The 19,297-nt window shown below is 43.5% G+C and overlaps 1 protein-coding gene across 1 annotated transcript in view; it reads left to right on the top strand.

Annotated features, from left to right (window-relative positions):
* LOC126419423 (probable G-protein coupled receptor Mth-like 3) overlaps positions 1 to 19,297 on the top strand; it is a 274,477-nt gene that overhangs the window by 108,496 nt on the left and 146,684 nt on the right. Inside the window, exon 4 of the mRNA XM_050086611.1 lies at positions 18,288 to 18,554. Within this exon, the coding sequence (XP_049942568.1) occupies positions 18,288 to 18,554 (267 nt within the window). The remainder of the gene's footprint in view (positions 1 to 18,287; positions 18,555 to 19,297) is intronic.

Raw genomic sequence — 19,297 nt, 5'->3', positions numbered from 1 at the left:
TTCTTTTCAAGGAAAAATATTAATAAATCTGAGAATCGGCATTTGAAGCTGACTACAGAGTGTTCCTATTACCGTCAACACACGTTTTGCTTGAGGACCACGGAGGTAAGATACAGGGAAACTAGGTCTCTCACAGACGCATATAGGCAGTCCTTTCTCCTTGGCTCTGATTGGGAGTGGAACAGGAATTGAAATGACTAATAGTGGTACAGGGTACCCTCCGCCACGCACCGAATGATGGCTTGTGCAGTACGTATGTAGACGCAGATGTAGGAGGTGATGGTTCGCCTTCAGTGGGACCCGGCAGCCACGGAAGAATATAGGTCCATTTAGTATCACAGCTTGGGCTGTTCCATTCCCTCCGAGTTTATTCTCGAGGCTAATAATATGTTTGTAGACAGGCATGCGATGGCGGCGTTGACGATACACACGTCCACGAGGCATAGGGCTTCAATGCTGTTGCAGGCAGAGCTCACAGCGGAATGGTTCCGCTGGAGTGCACTGCCCGCTTATATAGAGGAAGAGTGACATTGATTACGTAACGCGCTGATGATCCCACATGCTTCTGTGATCTCTCGCCGGGCTAGGGTCATACTGGTGATGTGACCAGGTGTTGCATCTCTATGGATAAGGTCACAGTAGATCACAGTTGTTGCAAAGATTACTCTGAGGTCTTGGTGCGGGCACAGTTTATGGAGGTTGTCGTAACTATAGCTGATTTCTGTTGTGGATCATCAGCTCTGGTCTGGCCTTGACGTCGAAAACCTAGTGCTCCACGTGATCTGTGATGACGCCTTGCAGCTAAGTCGGGGTCTGGCGTAAAGTGCAAGCCGAGATGAGGGTAACAGGAGCTCGAGTACGGATTGTGGGCTGATGAAGATGGTCTTAGAAAATCAAACAGTATGCACGATACGAGGGTTGGAACTTAAATAGTGACAACTATTTATTCACAACCGATACAAAAGAGTTACGTGTTTGCACCTGTTACTGTCCTTCAAAGAAGTCACCAGCGTTGTGTAGAACCCGTTGTCATTGATGTGGAAGGCGTAGTATACCGTTAGCAGAGCTTGTTCTGTTGGTGGTGCGAATGGAGCGGCCTACTGCCTTTCGAATCTCTGGAACAGTTCTGAACCAAATGCCACGAAGTGGTTCCTTCACCTTCGGAATCAAATGCACAGTATTACTGTTCGTTTTTGGAGCATCACCTGCGACCAGCTTTGCGAAAGAAGCGGCGACACTTTCTGCGCAACCCACCCATTATTTTGCACGAGAATGCGCGGGTGCACACTGCTCAAGCTGTGGCTGCTCTGTTCGGTCGATGGGTCTGGAAAGTACTGTACTCCCCGGACTTAAGTCCTTGTGACTTTGATTTGATTCCGAAGATGAAGGAACCACTTTGTGGCATTCGCTTCAGAACTATTCCAGAGATTCGACAGGCAGTAGACCGCTCCATTCGCACCATCAACAGAACAGGCTCTGCTAACGGTATGCTACGCCTTCCACATCGCTGGCAACGTGTTCTACACAACGCTGGTGACTACTTTGAAGGACAGTAACAGGTGCAAACACGTAACTCTTTTGTATCGGTTGTGAATAAATAGTTGTCACTATTTAAGTTCCAACCCTCGTATGTGCCAATGCAAACTTTCGTCAGACTGCTGCCATTTATCATTTTTGCAAAGAACTTTGTAAAGATATTCTTACTTCTCAGTAGCTACGAGTAAAACTAACTTTATGGCATCTGTTGAAGACACAACATGGGCGTCTTCAGCACCATTTCATTTCGTTTAAGAATTTACTCCGGTGTCCTCCCTGAACAGTTATTAGTACTTCGTGAAGTAGTAGCTCCTTTTCTTTGACTGAGGCTTCTTAACAATAGGTTATAGGAAGTTCTTTCAGGATACTTTGCACGTTGTTATCCATAGCAGACCACAATGCCTCATTCATAGTCAGATCGGTGTCTGGCCACAAAGGCGTGAGAGATAGAGCATCGACATTCGTGTCTTGGGCCGTGGGTCGATAATGTAATTAATAATTATAAATGTTCAGAAATATTACCTGTGCCACTGTTGGTGGCCCGTATTGTCTGAGAGCTTTTATAATGGCGAAATAGCATGGTCACTGGCTTATGATTAGTTAGCAGATGGAATTTTGTACCATACAGGAATACATGAAAAGTTTTCATGTCAGAGAATATTGCTGATGTCCGTTTTTGGAACAGTTCATTTGTGATAATGCCAGATTCCTAGAGGCGAACGCTATCGGATGTTCCCTAGCATCAGAAAGTTAGTAGGACAGCGTTACACCACCACCACATTCAGAAACATCAGTAACTATAGTCAGACACATGTTTGGCATAAGGCTGGGAGGTAGGGAATAGATCGAAGACGTCTGATGTCCACTCAAACTGTACAACCTCCTTGTGGAGTCTATTGCAAAGATATGCTAGATCCTTGCTGCAGGATGCTAATGAAAACTCTAGCAATGATGTATATATTCATCAGTGCACCAACAGCTGTTGAATCAGTGCCTTGTTTCTCAGGGTTAATTCGCACAGTGTTGAAATGGAGTCAAAATGGTTCAAATGGCTCTGAGCACTATGGGACTTAACTTCTGAGGTCATCAGTCCCCTATAACTTAGAACTACTTAAACCTAACTAACCTAAGGACATCACACACGTCCATGCCCGAGGCAGGATTCGAACCTGCGACCGTAGCGGTCACGCGGTTCCAAACTGAAGCGCCTAGCACCGCACGGCCACACCGGACGGCCAAAGGAGTCAAAAGCTATCAAGCAATCCACCTACATAATCTGGAGTTTCATGGTTTTTCAAAATGCTTCCGTCAATCATCTCCTTTCCACAAGCTCCTTTCGTACAGTAACTGATGGAAAGAGTTTGTAGTTGGTTCTAGTCATAGCTAAAGTTACTAGTTCCTCATCAGTTGATGTTTTTCAGCATCCTCCACCTCTTCTCTATTGTTAATTATACTTCATAAAGTCTGATTTGATGATCAGCCACGACTGAGGATCATATTAATAAGATTGAGAAATCCGCTTCAGTTGTAAATGATAGATTAGATTATTACTTGTTCGATAGATCATGAATACGACACTCGTAATAATGTGGAATGTGTGAGGTTAATAAAAGGTGTTTATACAAGATATTACATTACACAAAATATTAAATGACACTTAATTTGGGGGGGGGGGGGTTGAGGAAATTACCCACTTACTACATCCAAAAATTCATCTATAGAGTAGAAGGAGTTGCCATTAAGAAATTCTTTTAATTTCCTTTTAAATGCTATATGGCTATCTGTCAGACTTTTGATGCTATTAGGTAAGTGACCAAAGACTTTTGTGGCAGCATAATTTACCCCCTTCTGAGCCAAATTTAGATTTAACCTTGAGTAGTGAAGATCATCCTTTCTCCTAGTGTTGTAGCCATGTACACTGCTATTACTTTTGAATTCGTTCGGATTGTTAATAACAAATTTCATAAGTGAATATATATATTGTGAGGCTACAGTGAAGATCTCTAGCTCTTTAAATAAGTGTCTGCAGATGATCTTGGATGATCTCCAGCAATTATTCTGATTACACGCTTTTGTGCAATGAACACTCTTTTACTCAATGATGGGTTACCCCAGAATATGATGCCATACGTAAGCAGAGAATGAAAATGAGCATGGTAAGCTATTTTACTGAGATGTATATCGCCAAAATTTGCAATGACCCTAATAACATAAGTAGCTGAACTCAAACGTTTCAGCAGATCCTCAGTGTGTTTTTTCCAGTTCAACCCCTCATCAACGCATACTCCTAGAAATTTTGAATATTCTACCTTAGCTACCGATTTCTGATCGAAGTCTATATTTATTAATGGTGTTATTCCATTTACTGTGTGAAAATGTATATACTAATATATATTAAGAACAGCAGAGGACCCAAGACCGAACCTTGCGGCTCCCCATTCTTGATTGTACCCCAGTTTGAGAAATCACCAGTTTTTTGCATATAATGTGAACTGCTTATTTCAACTTTCCGCACTCTTCCAGTTAGGTATGATTTAAACTATTTGAGCACTGTCTCATTCATACCACAGTACTTGAGCTTATCTAGAAGTATTCTATGATTTATACAATCAAAAGCCTTTGATAGATCACAAAAAATCCCAATGGGTGACTTCCGGTTACTCAGAGCATTTAATATTTCATTACTGAAAGTATATATAGCATTTTCCGTTGAAAAACCCTTCTGGAAACCAAACTGACATTTTGTTAAAACTTTATTTTTACAAATGTGTGAAGCTACTCTACAATACATTACTTTTTCAAGAATTTTGGATAAGGCAGTCAGAAGAGAGATTGAGCGGTAGTTGTTGACATCAGACGTATCCCCTTTTTATGCAGTGGTTTAACAATGGCATATTTCAGTCTATCTGGGAAAATACCTTGCTTCAGAGAGCTATTACATATGTGGCTAAGAATCCCACTTATTTCTTGGGAACAGGCTATTTTTTTATCAGCACGTTTAGTTTCAGGTACTGTTGCTCGATTGTGGGATGCTAAACACTGCAACAAGAAGTGGGGGAAATGCTTTAATACGATGTTTGACTTACAAGGCAAAACGGATAAAGGCTAGATTAACGGCTACTTACTCAAATAGCTTGTCAAATCATGGGTGTGCGACGGGCCAGTTAATCACAATACATTTAAACCCATGCATATCTGACATTGGGATATGCAACAAAAAACGCTACACTGTACAGGGGGACATGACTCAGACAAAAAGAGAAGTATGGGACTGCTAGAGAAACGCCCTTCTCGCCAGCACACAGGACACCAAGTGTGCGACCAGTTTGGCCTAACAGCTGGGGCGTGGCGCCACAGGAGACCGGTACATGAACATGTCGGTTTGGAGACTGAAAGTAAAATCGCTAACCGGTAAATGTAGAACCCTGACGACACAAATGAGAGGAAACTGTAGTGTAACGCAGAAAATTACAAATAAACATCATTTATTCAGCTCTTTAATCCAGATTCCTGATTTATCTGGATTTTCCCCCTTTTTCCGTGTTCGGAGGCGAAAATGTGCGGTTTACCGTTGGAACGGTACGCCATATGTACATCTATTGTGTTGGCACCGCAGGTAGCAGCAAGTTCACCTGTCTGGAAAATGACGGTGATGCTGGTTACGGCATAATGATGGCTGACGAAATTTGCATTGCCGCCTGTTGTACTACAGAGAATAATGCCTCATGCGGAGGCAACGGCTCAGCTGGAAAAAGTAATGGATTACCTAGCACATCACCGGAACTAGGAAAATAGAGACAGAGAGAGAGAGAGAGTCGGGACTCACAGAGCGCCAGCAGACGACTCCACCACAAACGCTTCCCACAACAGCAAAACAAAACACACAAAATGACACAGAAGTGTAAGTATGTCAAGCGCAATGAAAGTGCTGTGTGCAAATGCTAATACGAACATATACGTAGAAGACGAAGAAGAGTGGAATAAACAATAAAAACGAAACGAAAAGAATAAAAACTGTTTATTATAAGTGAAGCATGCGAGCTGTTAATGCTCAAAACAGATAAAATTGTAAGTGAAAAAACTAATTTGTTCAGTGACTACTCGAAGTGCTTTGCAACAAGGCAAAACGGAATAAGTCTTTTCTTACAGTAGCTAGGGACGGCAACTAACCGATATAACGTGTATATGTCCATCTGCGGAAAAAAGATATAAAAAAGAAGACAACCTGTATTATTATTATTATTAACTGTATTACAATTACGCATCACTTTACAAATACAAATAGAATATGTACATAACTCACAAATATACAGACGTGTTATTAATATAAATACAAATACACTGAAGCGCCAAAGAAACCTGTGTAGACTTAACATCTGAGGTCATCAGTCCCCTAGAACTTAGAACTACTTAAACCTAACTAACCTAAGGACATCACACACATCCATGCCCGAGGCAGGATCCGAACCTGCGACCGTAGCAGTCGCGCGGTTCCGGACTGAAGCGCCTAGAACAGCTCGGTCACAGCGGCCGGCAAGACAACAGTTGTCTGGCGCAGTTGTTACATCGGTTACAGCTGCTACAATGGCAGGTTATCAAGATTTAACTGAGTTTGAACGTGATGTTATTGGGCGCAGGAGCGGTGGGACACAGCATCTCTGAGGTAGCAATGAAGATTTTCCCGTAAGACCATTTCATGAGTGTACCGTGAATATCAGGAATCCGATAAAACATCAAATCTCCGACATCGCTGTGGCCAGGAAAAGATCCTGCAAGAACGGGACCAACGACGACTGATGAGAATCGTTCAACGTGACAGAAGTGCAACCCTTCCGCAAGTTGCTGCAGATTTCAATGCTGGGCCATCAACGAGTGTCAGTGTGTGAACCATTCAACGAAACATCATCGATATGGGTTTTCGGAGCCGAAGGCCCACTCGTGTACCCTTGATGACTGCACGACGCAAAGCTTTCCAGCTCGCCTGGGACCGGTCAACACCGACATTGTACTGTTGATAACTGGAAACATGTTGCCCGGTTGGACTAGTCCCGTTTCAAATTGAATAGAGCGGATAGACGTGTACGGGTATGGAGACAACCTCACGAATTCATGGACTGTGCATGTCAGCAGGAGACTGTTCAAGCTGATGGAGGTTCTGTAGTGGGGTGGGGCGTGTGCAGTTGGAGTGATATGGGAGGACCGCTGATATGCCTAGATACGACTCTGACAGGTGACACGTACATAAGCAACCTGTGTGGTAACCTGCATCAATTCATGTCCACTGTGCATTCTGATGGATTGGGCAATTCCAGCTGGACAAAGCGACACCCCGCACGTTCAGAATTGCTACAGAGTGGTTCCAGGAATACTCTTCTGAGTTTAAACGCTTCCACTGGCCACCAAACTTCGCAGACATGAAAATTATTGAGAATATTTGGGATGCCTTGCTACGTGCTGTTCAGAAGAATCCCGTCGTAGTCTTATGAATTTATGGACAGCACTGCATGATTCATGGTGTCAGTTCCCTCCAGCACTACTTCCGACAAAAGTCGAGTCCATGCCACGTCGTGTTGCGGCACTTCTGCGTGCTCGCGGGGGCCCTCACCGATATTAGGCAGGTGTACCAGTTTCTTTGGCTCTTCAGAGTAGAATATGTTCATACTTTACAAATTTAGTGACGTGTTATTTATATAAGTTAGCACATGTGCTGTAGCGTCCAAGGCGTCGGAGGAGTTGCCGGAGTACGAATTTTGAAATCATTCCTCAACAATATGTCTGAAAGCCTGTCTTGGAAAGCTACTGGTGCACTGCACACCGGCAATCTTTTTCCATCTGCACGGTGGGTCACTGCATGTCCTGTGGTTCGTCCAGATCCTGTTAAGTGTACTCCGCATCCTCCAGGAAGACCAAGCTCACAAGCTTTATTATTGGCTTGGAAACAGCTCTGGAGCTTTGGTGGGTTCTTATTATACCATCCTTCTCCCCAAGCTTCGTGGAGATTGAAGTCAAAGTTCGCCAGGTCGCTAGCTGCTCTGAGTGGGGAAAGTCTGTAGCGAAATCTGTTGATTGGGATAGCAGATATGTCCTTATGAATTAGTGGCTGCTGGTTGTTGCAGATTTTCTTATATTTCCTTACAAGTTTATTCTTTTTTTCTAAGGGTAGTTTGTGGGCAGCGGCCCAGCACAGATCTCCAGCATGCGGGAGTGGATTTGCTTGTAGCAGCAACATTCTGCATTGTTTGATTTAGTTACGTACCCACCCGTCTCCTGTGGCTGGTGTTTATTCAGACAGGGCTGTAATATTCTGCCGCTGAGTAGGCAAGACCGAGGGCAGATGCTCATAAGTTCGGAGCTTCAGAATCTCATGTTGTACAACTCAATTTTTGCAGAATATTATTACTTAACGTTAGTTTAGCTGCAGTCTTTCTTAGATGTTGTGTAAATGACACCGTTCTGCCAAGTATAACTACAAGGTACTGTGGATACTTTTTATGGGCCAGGCGGTTAACCTCGAAAAATATGTACATTTATCGGATGGTTAGAATAATGAAAGCAAGTCGATTCATGTTTGCTAAGATTCGTTTCAGGTCCCAATTTAACGAAAATATTGTCCCATTGTGCTTGGGACTTTTGTTAATATATCTTCGGTGCTGTGTTGCTGTCGCCCAATCATTAGCATAAGCAAATTGCCTGGAATGAGTGGCTCGCATGTCTGAAACATACACTCTAAATTCAGCGGAGCTAGGTGTGACCCTTGAGGTAGGCCACTGTCGAGGGTCTTGGTGGTATTACCTATAATTACCTGAAGTAGTCTTTCAGTCAGCATATTGTTAAGAATTTGTGCTGTTCTTCTGCAGAGTATTATATTGAGCGGCTGATAGACAACATACTGCCTTCACACGCTATCGTAAGTGCTGTCACATCAATAAACACAGCAGAGGTCTTTAGTTGTTTCTGAAACCCAGCTTTGTGTAAGTTGTCAATGAAAGGAAGTCATCCACACAGCTGTGGCTTGGTCGGAATCCGGCCAGTTCAATAGGAATCTTTCCAAGTACCTCGATACGTGTCTTGTCATACAGCAGCTTCTCGAGTAGTTTTTTCATCTTAGTCAGAATGGGAGGAGGACCCGCCAGAATCGCCGAGAGCGCTGACGCGCTGCTTCCTGGACTCGAGTAGGCGCGCCGGCCACGAGCCGAATCCGCCTGGCGGATTAACGACGAGGGCCGGTGTCCCAGCCAGCCTGGATGTGGTTTTTAGGCGGTTTTACACATCCTTCTAGGTGAATGCCGGGCTGGTCCCCACGTTCTGCCTCAGTTACATAGCTCGCAGACATCTGAACACATTCGCACTGTCATTTGGGAGGACGACGGTTCAATCCCGCGTCCGGCCATCCTGATTTAGGTTTTCCGTGATTTCCCTAAATCGCTCCAGGAAAATGCCGGGATGGTTCCTTTGAAAGGGCACAGCCGACTTCCTTCCCCGTCCTTCCCTAATCAGATGAGACCGATGACCTCGCTGTCTGGTCTCCTTCCCCCAAACAGCCCCAACCCAACATTCGCGCTGTCCCATGGTTTCACTCGACGCAGACAGTTTGAGTACACTAATTTCTTCCTGGGGGGCACGGGGTGGCGACAGGAAGGGCATCCGGCCAGCCCTTAAAAATTAACGTGTTGCATCCGATTAACCAGCAGACCCCACAAGTCGGGGTTAATGCTTGGAAAGAGAGAGCCAGAATGGCAGTAGGACGATAGCTTTCAGTTTTGTTGTTGGGTTTACCTGGTTTTAAGATATCAGTGACCATCTGTTTCATAACAAACAAATAAATTTTTTTATTTAGTTAAAAGTTTTTCTCCATATAAAACTTTGTTTAAGATATATCTGAAAGATCTACAACTATACCTACATACATACTCTGCAACCCACTCTATATTGTATGTAGAAGAGTACCTTGTATCACTACTGGTCATTTGCATTCTTATTCCACTAGAAAGTGGGGCGAGGGAAAAACGACTATCTATATGTCTCCTTACGAGCTCTTTCTCTTATATTATTTTCAGGGTCCTTAGTGAAATCTACGTTGGCGTCAGTGCAAGGTCTTTATAAATGATTAAAGCGATTTCATAGATTTGTTGGAGCTGTATTATTTGACATATTGTCACAGAACTTTGCACACACATAGAAAAACTTGAAAAGCTTTCTCACATAATACAAGTGGTCCATGTGGGCTCCCCTACTTATTCTGCAGACATCAAGTCTGTAATCTAGTTCTTCCCACGTTCGGCGCAGCGTGCCCCTATCAATCTGTTCAAAAATACTGTTACTGCGAGCTCGCAGTTTTTGTAGGTTTGTTGGTACAGGAGACGTAAACACAATCTTTCACATAATCCCAAACAAAAAATTGCGTGGGGTTACGTCGAGACAGCGAGTAAGAGACGACATGAATGGCTGATTACCGCCACCATGACTCACCCATCGGTTTCTCAATTTCCTGTTGAAGAATTCACGAATGCCATGATGGAAGTGCGTTGGAGCACCGTCCTGTTGGTAGATGAGACCCACACTGTCGGCCTCCTGTTGTGGCATGAGCCAGTTTTCCAGCATGTCCAGATAAGGCGCCCTGTAACGGTCTTTTCGCAGAAGAAGAAGGGGCGGTAAACTTTAAACCCTGAGACTGCACAGAATACATTAACTTTTGGTGAATCTCAGATGTGCTCCACGATAGTGTGGGTAGCCTCTGTCCCTAAAATTCGTACCTTGCGCCTGTTCAGTGTACTATTCACAAAAAATGTTGCCTAATCACTAGTGGAAGATGAGTTTCTCACAAAAGCCGTTACCTTCCGTAAGGTACTGCAACTGCGCCGCAAATTCAAAGTGTCTGACTTGTCATCAGGAGTCAAGGCTTGTAGCAATTGCAAGCGGTAAGTCTACAGCTTCAGTCGTTTCTTGTAGATCTTGCGAACAGTCAGCTGTGCTATGCTTGCTCTTTCCGTCGACTTCTGTAGCTACGTGCTAAACTCTCCCGCACGCGGTCAACCGTTTCTTCGCCTACAGCTGGTCGACCCGATGACTTCCCCTTGCAGAGGCATCCTGAAGTTTTAAACTGCGCGTAGTATCGCCAAATGGAGTTGGCATTTGGTAGATCTTTGCTGAACTTCGTTCTGGAATGTCGTTACACTGTTAAGGCAGACAGATATGAATCCATTTCAAACACAAGATACGCTTTGTAGGCGCCTGTCGCCATCTTGCCTAATTGCTCACTGCTGCGCTCTCGTACAGAAAATTGAAGCGCAACTGCAACGATAAAAAACTTTTTGAGGTTTTCTACATGAGTGCTGAGTTTTGTGACGACATGTCAATTAATGTAACTATAGTGCATTTATGAAATCGCTTAAATCATTAAAATAACCATGTAGAATCATTGTGCAGTAAGCTCCAAATGCAGGCTCTGCAAATTTGCTCAGTAGCGCTTCACGAAAAAAACAGCGTCTTTGCATCAGAGGGAAGTTCACGAAGCATCTCTGTAACATTTGTGTATCGATTGGAACTCCCGATAACAAATACGGCAGCATTCCTGCGAATCGCTGCGACGTCTTCCTTTAATCAGTCTTGATTCAAATCCGAAAAACTAGAATGGTTGCAGTAGAGTCCTATACGCCATCCACTTTATAGATGCGTTACACTTTGCTACAGATCTCCCAATAAATCTTAGTCGACCGTTCTCCTTCCCTGCTAGTACTCTTAAAGTGTTCATTCCACTTCGTGTTTCTATGGAACGTCACATCTTGTATTTGAACATTATAGGACTCATCAGTTTCCTGGAAATCTAGGGATATGTAATCCGTCTGTTGCCCTCATCCATGGCTCAGACGATATCACGTGGGAAAATGGCAAGCTGAGTGTCGCACGAGCGATGCTTTCTAAAGCCGTACAGTTTTGTGCTCATAAACTTTTACGTCTAATGGAAACGTGTTACCTTAGAACTTAGAATAGGTTCAAGTATTCTGCAGAAAACCGATTTAAGGATATAGGTCTGTAACTCTGGGGGTCCATTCATTTACCCTTCTTATATACAGGAGTCACCTATGCTTGTTTTTTTTCAGTCATTTCGGACTTCGCGCTGAGTGAGAGATTCGCGATGAATGCAAACTAAGCACGATTGTTTTCTCAAATTTAACTAGCGTATTTTTGTATAGCCGTTGAAATACTAGTACAAAGGCCCCAGACCATGTCAATCACTTATTGCTGACCGTCAGAAAAATAAACGCTGGACACCTTTCTGAAAATGTTTTAAGTAACTCAGCATCACGTCGAGAGAGATGATCCTGAAATTCTGTATTCTTTTGCCTAAGTTATTTTATTTGTTTTTCTATAGTTTCTGATGGTTGGCAAAAATGCGAATAGTCCCATTTACAGCACAGTTATTGTTTTCTCTACTAGTAGTTTTGTTTGTTAGTCGGTAATGTATTTTAGTGTAAAATCTGCTGTACTTCCTTATGGTAAACCCATTTTTGTGTTCAAACTTTCCTCTCATTACGAACCCGTAAATCAAATCTCGAGAATGGAAGATGCAGAACTGAAAGAGTATAAGCCTTTAACTTGAATTTTGGAGGAACATTCAAAGTCCCTTCCGTAACGCGAATCAGCAAAATTCATTGCACGCACACAAACATTAGCAACTGAAAATGAATCAGCATGTTTACAAGAACATATCTATATTTTTCATCTCATTGTTCTTAGGAAATGCATGAACCTTAATTCTTAACCTTTTCTTCCTTTTTCTACAGTTATTAGTACATCTTGCGATCACAGAGTAAACCACATTTTTAAATGAAAACAATTCAGAACACACTTTCACAGCCACCCCTATATTGATAAATATAGCGAAACACCGCACTTATTCGTCAGTCACCGAAAAGAGCTTACACTCATGTAAACAACGCTGTATTCATTCTAAAGCGCAGAGACCATACAACAGGTTAGGGTAGCGGCGAGCTCCTGAGAGCTGGAAGAGTCGGTTTTGCTGCCAGCACCACAGCTTTCTACTGCGCACACGCCTCGTCACCCCTGCTATATATTCTAGTAATTGTGCCCTTAACTGTTAGGCTGAGCACACCTTCAAGACTAACTCGAGGTTTCATTACCTCTTAAGTTTGCATCTAAGATTTCCAAACTACGGCCAGAAATTCTTCTGCAGGCTTCATGACAGTTGCGCCATTAGCGGAATTGACTCTGTGGAGTGCCGTGGCTTATGCTGCCACAACGGATGCATATATATGATATGATATGATTGAAATATACTAAAGTGAAATGAATGGAAAACTTCAGTGGCAATGAAAGGTTGAACCAGGTCTGGAGAACTGCCTAACGATTAAGTTGACTGCCGCTAATAAACAAAAAACCTGCGTTCGGGTTCCAGTGTGGCACAGATTTTAGGTTCTGACTGGCATAAATACACGTAGACGTTATTCTGCACAGTCTTGGGATGTGCCTTCATCGTCCTGTGCAGAAAAAGAATGGCAACCTAATATGTTAGTTTGTTGGGCTGCTGTTCACATAATTTTTTTAAAAAACAGTCGCCAATACTGTTCATAAGAAATGCTTGTCTTTTTGTAGTGCGTTCAGTTATCTCCACTGCTATGGTTCCTTGGAAATTGTTAACCATTGTTCATGAATTAACAAAGAAAAATTAAAACATGACAACACAGACAGTTCTCCTTTACAGCAGAAACAAGATGGCGGTCAAAGCCAAGCTTTTCTCAGTTTAAACATCGATATGTCGATGCTGCTGTTCTCTGCCACTTGCAATGTCTTCTGCACATATTGCTATCTTATTTCCCATGTTGGTCGACGAACTGAATTACAATACGATAGACATCGAAAATTTGATATTAAAATGACAGTATTACCTTAAGATATCGCCTAGATATATTAATGTCGTGTTCAGAGTATATAATCAAACTGAAGAAGCAACAGAAACTTTGTCAAGTAGACTTAATAATTTACATAAAAACATCCACTTCACCATAGAACATCAGAAAGATTAAAAAAACATTTATTTTAGACGTGGCAGTGCCTAATACAAACCACACTTGAACATTAATGCACACAGAAAACCAACAAACAAGTTGAATTCGGAGCCGTCTTATTCAGTGTACAGAAATTTCCAACTAGCGCTGCCGAATATGATACAAAAAAGAATACATAACTGTGGTTATCATAAACGCTAAATATGTGCTCTTTTACAACACGTAACAGAAAGTAAAGTTATACAAATTAACATAGCCACTATCCACAACAACATACAAAAAACGGCGTATATAAATATACCTTATTCCGGAGTTATTTCAGACAAAATAGTTAAGTTGTTTAAAAACACAGATATCAAGGTCGCTTTTCGCAAGGAAAAAACTGGTGCATGATATCTCACCATCAGCTGAGAAACTGAGTAAATACACTCCTGGAAATGGAAAAAAGAACACATTGACACCGGTGTGTCAGACCCACCATACTTGCTCCGGACACTGCGAGAGGGCTGTACAAGCAATGATCACACGCACGGCACAGCGGACACACCAGGGACCGCGGTGTTGGCCGTCGAATGGCGCTAGCTGCGCAGCATTTGTGCACCGCCGCCGTCAGTGTCAGCCAGTTTGCCGTGGCATACGGAGCTCCATCGCAGTCTTTAACACTGGTAGCATGCCGCGACAGCGTGGACGTGAACCGTATGTGCAGTTGACGGACTTTGAGCGAGGGCGTATAGTGGGCATGCGGCAGGCCGGGTGGACGTACCGCCGAATTGCTCAACACGTGGGGCGTGAGGTCTCCACAGTACATCGATGTTGTCGCCAGTGGTCGGCGGAAGGTGCACGTGCCCGTCGACCAGGGACCGGACCGCAGCGACGCACGGATGCACGCCAAGACCGTAGGATCCTACGCAGTGCCGTAGGGGACCGCACCGCCACTTCCCAGCAAATTAGGGACACTGTTGCTCCTGGGGTATCGGCGAGGACCATTCGCAACCGTCTCCATGAAGCTGGGCTTCGGTCCCGCACACCGTTAGGCCGTCTTCCGCTCACGCCCCAACATCGTGCAGCCCGCCTCCAGTGGTGTCGCGACAGGCGTGAATGAAGGGACGAATGGAGACGTGTCGTCTTCAGCGATGAGAGTCGCTTCTGCCTTGGTGCCAATGATGGTCGTATGCGTGTTTGGCACCGTGCAGGTGAGCGCCACAATCACGACTGCATACGACCGAGGCACACAGGGCCAACACCCGGCATCATGGTGTGGGGAGCGATCTCCTACACCGGCCGTATACCACTGGTGATCGTCGAGGGGACACTGAATAGTGCACGGTACATCCAAACCGTCATCGAACCCATCGTTCTACCATTCCTAGACCGGCAAGGGAACTTGCTGTTCCAACAGGACAACGCACGTCCGCATGTATCCCGTGCCACCCAACGTGCTCTAGAAGGTGTAAGTCAACTACCCTGGCCAGCAAGATCTCCGGATCTGTCCCCCATTGAGCATGTTTGGGACTGGATGAAGCGTCGTCTCACGCGGTCTGCACGTCCAGCACGAACACTGGTCCAACTGAGGCGCCAGGTGGAAATGGCATGGCAAGTCGTTCCACAGGACTACATCCAGCATCTCTACGATCGTCTCCATGGGAGAATAGCAGCCTGCATTGCTGCGAGAGGTGGATATACACTGTACTAGTGCCGACATTGTGCATGCTCTGTTGCCTGTGTCTATATGCCTGTGGTTCTGTCAGTGTGATCATGTGATGTATCTGACCCCAGGAATGTGTCAATAAAGTTTCCCCTTCCTGGGACAATGAATTCACTGTGTTCTTATTTCTATTTCCAGGAGTGTATTTCGTTGGCCAAACAATTAGAAATCTTAGAACACGTTTTAAAGAACACATAGACTGTTTCACACTTGATGAACTATAGCAAAGCGTATAGACGAAACAGGACACTGTTGCAGTACAGAGCACTCTTAAAGTACTATGTACTTTAGAGAAAAGATGGAAAATAAACTCCATGAAGGAAATGGTAATACTCCTCTATGATCACACGTGAAAAAATGAGATCATAAATGCAATTACAAAGTTGAAAAACTCACATTCAACAGTTCCAATTCATTTCCGCTAAAGTAGAAAAAACATAATAGTTAAGAATATTTATAAATGTATTCCAGAGATATCTTTGTAATTCTTCAAAATAACTTCTAGACTCCTTTTCATATCAAATTATCAACGTAATATAGTTCGTCGACCAACTTCAGAGATAAGACAGCAAGGTGTTTACAAGAAGTGCCTTTATTTGTATATACTTCACGAGAGGTACTGTGGCTGCGTTCCTTTCAAAGATATCCTTTGCCTTTCTCGAAAGCATAGATAGATGTCTCTGTTGTCGAAGTATAGTCGTGATTTCGGCAGCCATTCCATCGGCTGAATTAAAGCGGAAGCTCTTTATATATTCAGCTGCTTCCGACACTGCAAATTTGGAAACTACTGCTGTCTTTTCATTCTTTGAAAGTGAGAAGCTGCCCAATTCATTCTCGTTATTTACAAAGCGGTATGTAGTACTTAAAAGTGCTTACGAGACTCCCCCAATGCTAAATAAATATGCTGGTTGTGTGAAGTATGTTGTAATCTACGCTAAAATTACAACTATTCTCTGAAAGTGAGTACCTGTCAGCTGCATACTAGTTATTTACATAGGGATAAGTGTTACAAAAATACTTAAGGAGCAGCTCCCCCATTGCTAAATAAATGTGCTGGTTGTGTGAAATATGCTCTAATTTGAGCGAAAAAATTACAATTCACTATCAGGAAAGTAAACTCTTCCTTTACTCCTGAAAGTCACTGAAACAACGACAAAAAGTACCAGCAGGAATATGCCTGCACCAGTACCAGAATATATTTCGACCGCATGTTTCCTTTATTTGAAGACGATTCTGTTTGGAAAATAAATCTGCTAAAATAACTAGCTCGCAAATTTTCTTTTATACTTTATAGGCGGCTGAAAGTGTGACTAAGTCACCTTTCAATTCTTTCTCATAGGCATCAGTCAGTTTCATGTTTTTCGTTCTGACAATGAGTGGCAGTTTGTTTTTACCAGCCACTCAACGTGTTTTGAATATTTACTCGCATTTCCATGTTGCATTCTTAATTTGTAAATTGTTGAAATAGCAAGACCCAGAAGATATCAGGAACGTGAAGGTTGATAATAAAACTTTTGTCAATGACAGCACACGAAGGAAAATTATCGTATTTGAAATTGCACATCTTCAACCACAACATAAGAAGTTACCATTATACCACTGTTATGGCATACAACTTGGAACTTTGTTCTGTTTCATGCCTTCTGAGACCTTTACATGCCGATAACTTATTATCTGAAATTTAATATCAGCAGACTGTACCTTTCTGATAGATCCTCAGTGTGATAGTATATTGGGACAGCATTTATTTATAGGACATAAGTTATAATGTGGTTTTAGTATAAAACGCCAAAGATACGAGCTTGACGAGATTCAATATGGCCTCAGCCTGGTGCTTCAGTCAAAGATTATCTTTGAGAGGACCACTGCACCTTTCGTAACAAGTATGCAAATAAAAGCACGTGTTTAGAAGACATTGCATCGACTTACCGACAGTTAAATAGAAACAAGCATTATTTTGATCGCCATCTTGTTTCTGTTGCACAGGGGAGGTGATTGTGGTGTCGTGTTTGAAGTTTTCTTTGCAAGTTCATGGACAATGGTCAACAAGATCCAAGGAGCCGTCACAGTGGACGTAATTGAACACACTACAGGAAGACAGCCGTTACATAAAACAACGTGTGTGATAATTTTTTTTTTTAATATGTCAACTGCAGACCAACGTATGAACATATTAGATTATCCTTCTCTCTCTCCATAGGATGACCAGAGCTCATGCCAAGACTATACAGAACACGTTTGACATCTACGTGTACTTTAGTTAAATGTTTTTCTATTGGCATTGTAGCCTGAAGGTGAAGTTCATACCTCGAAATGTGTTGCTTTTTTCTTTTGTTTCTTGTCTGACATGGTTCGCAGGAGAGCTTCCGTAAAGTTTGGAAGGTAGGAGACGAGGTACTGGCAGAAGTAAAACTGTCAGGAGGGGTCGTGAATCGTGCTTGAGTAGCTAAGATAGCAGAGCACTTGCCCGCGAAAGGGAAAGGTCCCGAGTTTGAGTCTCGGTCCGGCACACGGATTTAATCTTCGAGGAAGTTTCACATCAGCGCACACTGAGCTGCAGAGTGAAAATCGTATTCAACAGATTTTGTGACTGACATCGCTATCTGAAAAAAAAACGTTTTAATATTTTTGAAACAATCGCAATCGTTTAACAGTCAACACGGCTATAAGTTGTTTGATTCATTTCACTTCACGGTATTTCATTATTAGAAAAAAAATAAAATTCACAGTTACCAAAAATTCGGCCATACTTCTCTAAGGCGCCTCGTGCAAGATGATTTCCGCTGCAAAAGGAGTACCGGCCGGAGTGGCCGAGAGGTTCCAGGCGCTACAGTCTGGAACCGCGCGACCGCTACGGTCGCAGGTTCGAATCCTGCCTCGGGCATGGATGTGTGTGATGTCCTTAGGTTAGATAGGTTTAAGTAGTTCTAAGTTCTAGGGGACTGATGACCTCCGCAGTTAAGTCCCATAGTGCTCAGAGCCATTTGAACCATTTTGCAAAAGCAGTGTGTGTTGCACAGGTGGAGCTGGAGGTGCTGCTCCTGGACACGGCCCCAGAGGGCGCGCTGGTGCCGGCGACCTCCTTCTGCGTGGACGGCGTGCGCGTGGACAGCATGGTCCTGCACATCGCCTTCGCCTGCGTGTGTGCGGGGGCGGCTCCCTGCGTTCGCAAGTGCTGCGAGGACGGCGAGGCCTACGACCCCGATGGCGACGGCCTCTGCGCAGATGTCTCGGACGAGGAGTGGGAAAGGGACCCGGATATCGCCTACTGGCGGCCTACGCTGCAGGTCTGTACCAACCACTAGAGAGGGCGTGCGCAGCGGTCTAAAACTGCACTGTTGTTGTTGTTGTTGTTGTTGTTGTGGTCTTCAGTCCTGAGACTGTTTTGATGTAGCTCTCCATGCTACTCTATCCTGTGCAAGCTTCTTCGTCTCCCAGTACCCACTGCAGCCTACATCCTTCTGAATCTGCGTAGTGTATTCATCTCTTGGTCTCCCTCTACGATTTTAACCCTCCACCCTGCCCTCCAATACTAAATCGGTGATCCCTTGATGCCTCAGAATACGTCCTACCAACCGATCCCATCTTCTGGTCAAGTTGTGCACATACTTCTCTTCTCCCCAATTCTATTCAATACCTCCTCATTAGTTATGTGATCTACCCATCTAATCTTCAGCATTTCTTCTGTAGCATCACATTTCGAAAGCTTCTATTCTCTTCTTGTCCAAACTATTTATCGTCCATGTTTCACTTCCATACACGGCTACACTCCATACAAATACTTTCAGAAACGACTTCCTGACACTTAAATCTATACTCGATGTTAACAAATTTCTCTTCTTCAGAAACGCATTCCTTGCCATTGCCATTTTATATCCTCTCTACTTCGACCATCATCTGTTATTTTGCTCCCCAAATAGCAAAACTCCTTTACTACTTTAAGCGTCTCATTTCCTAATCTAATTCCCGCAGCATCACCCGATTTAATTCGACTACATTCCATTAGCCTCGTTTTGCTTTCGTTGATGTT

The sequence above is a fragment of the Schistocerca serialis genome, chromosome 9 (assembly GCF_023864345.2).
Source record: "Schistocerca serialis cubense isolate TAMUIC-IGC-003099 chromosome 9, iqSchSeri2.2, whole genome shotgun sequence".
NCBI lineage: Eukaryota > Metazoa > Arthropoda > Insecta > Orthoptera > Acrididae > Schistocerca > Schistocerca serialis.
The sequence above is the reverse complement of the archived record's forward strand: the minus strand, read 5'-3'. Positions and strand labels throughout refer to the sequence as shown.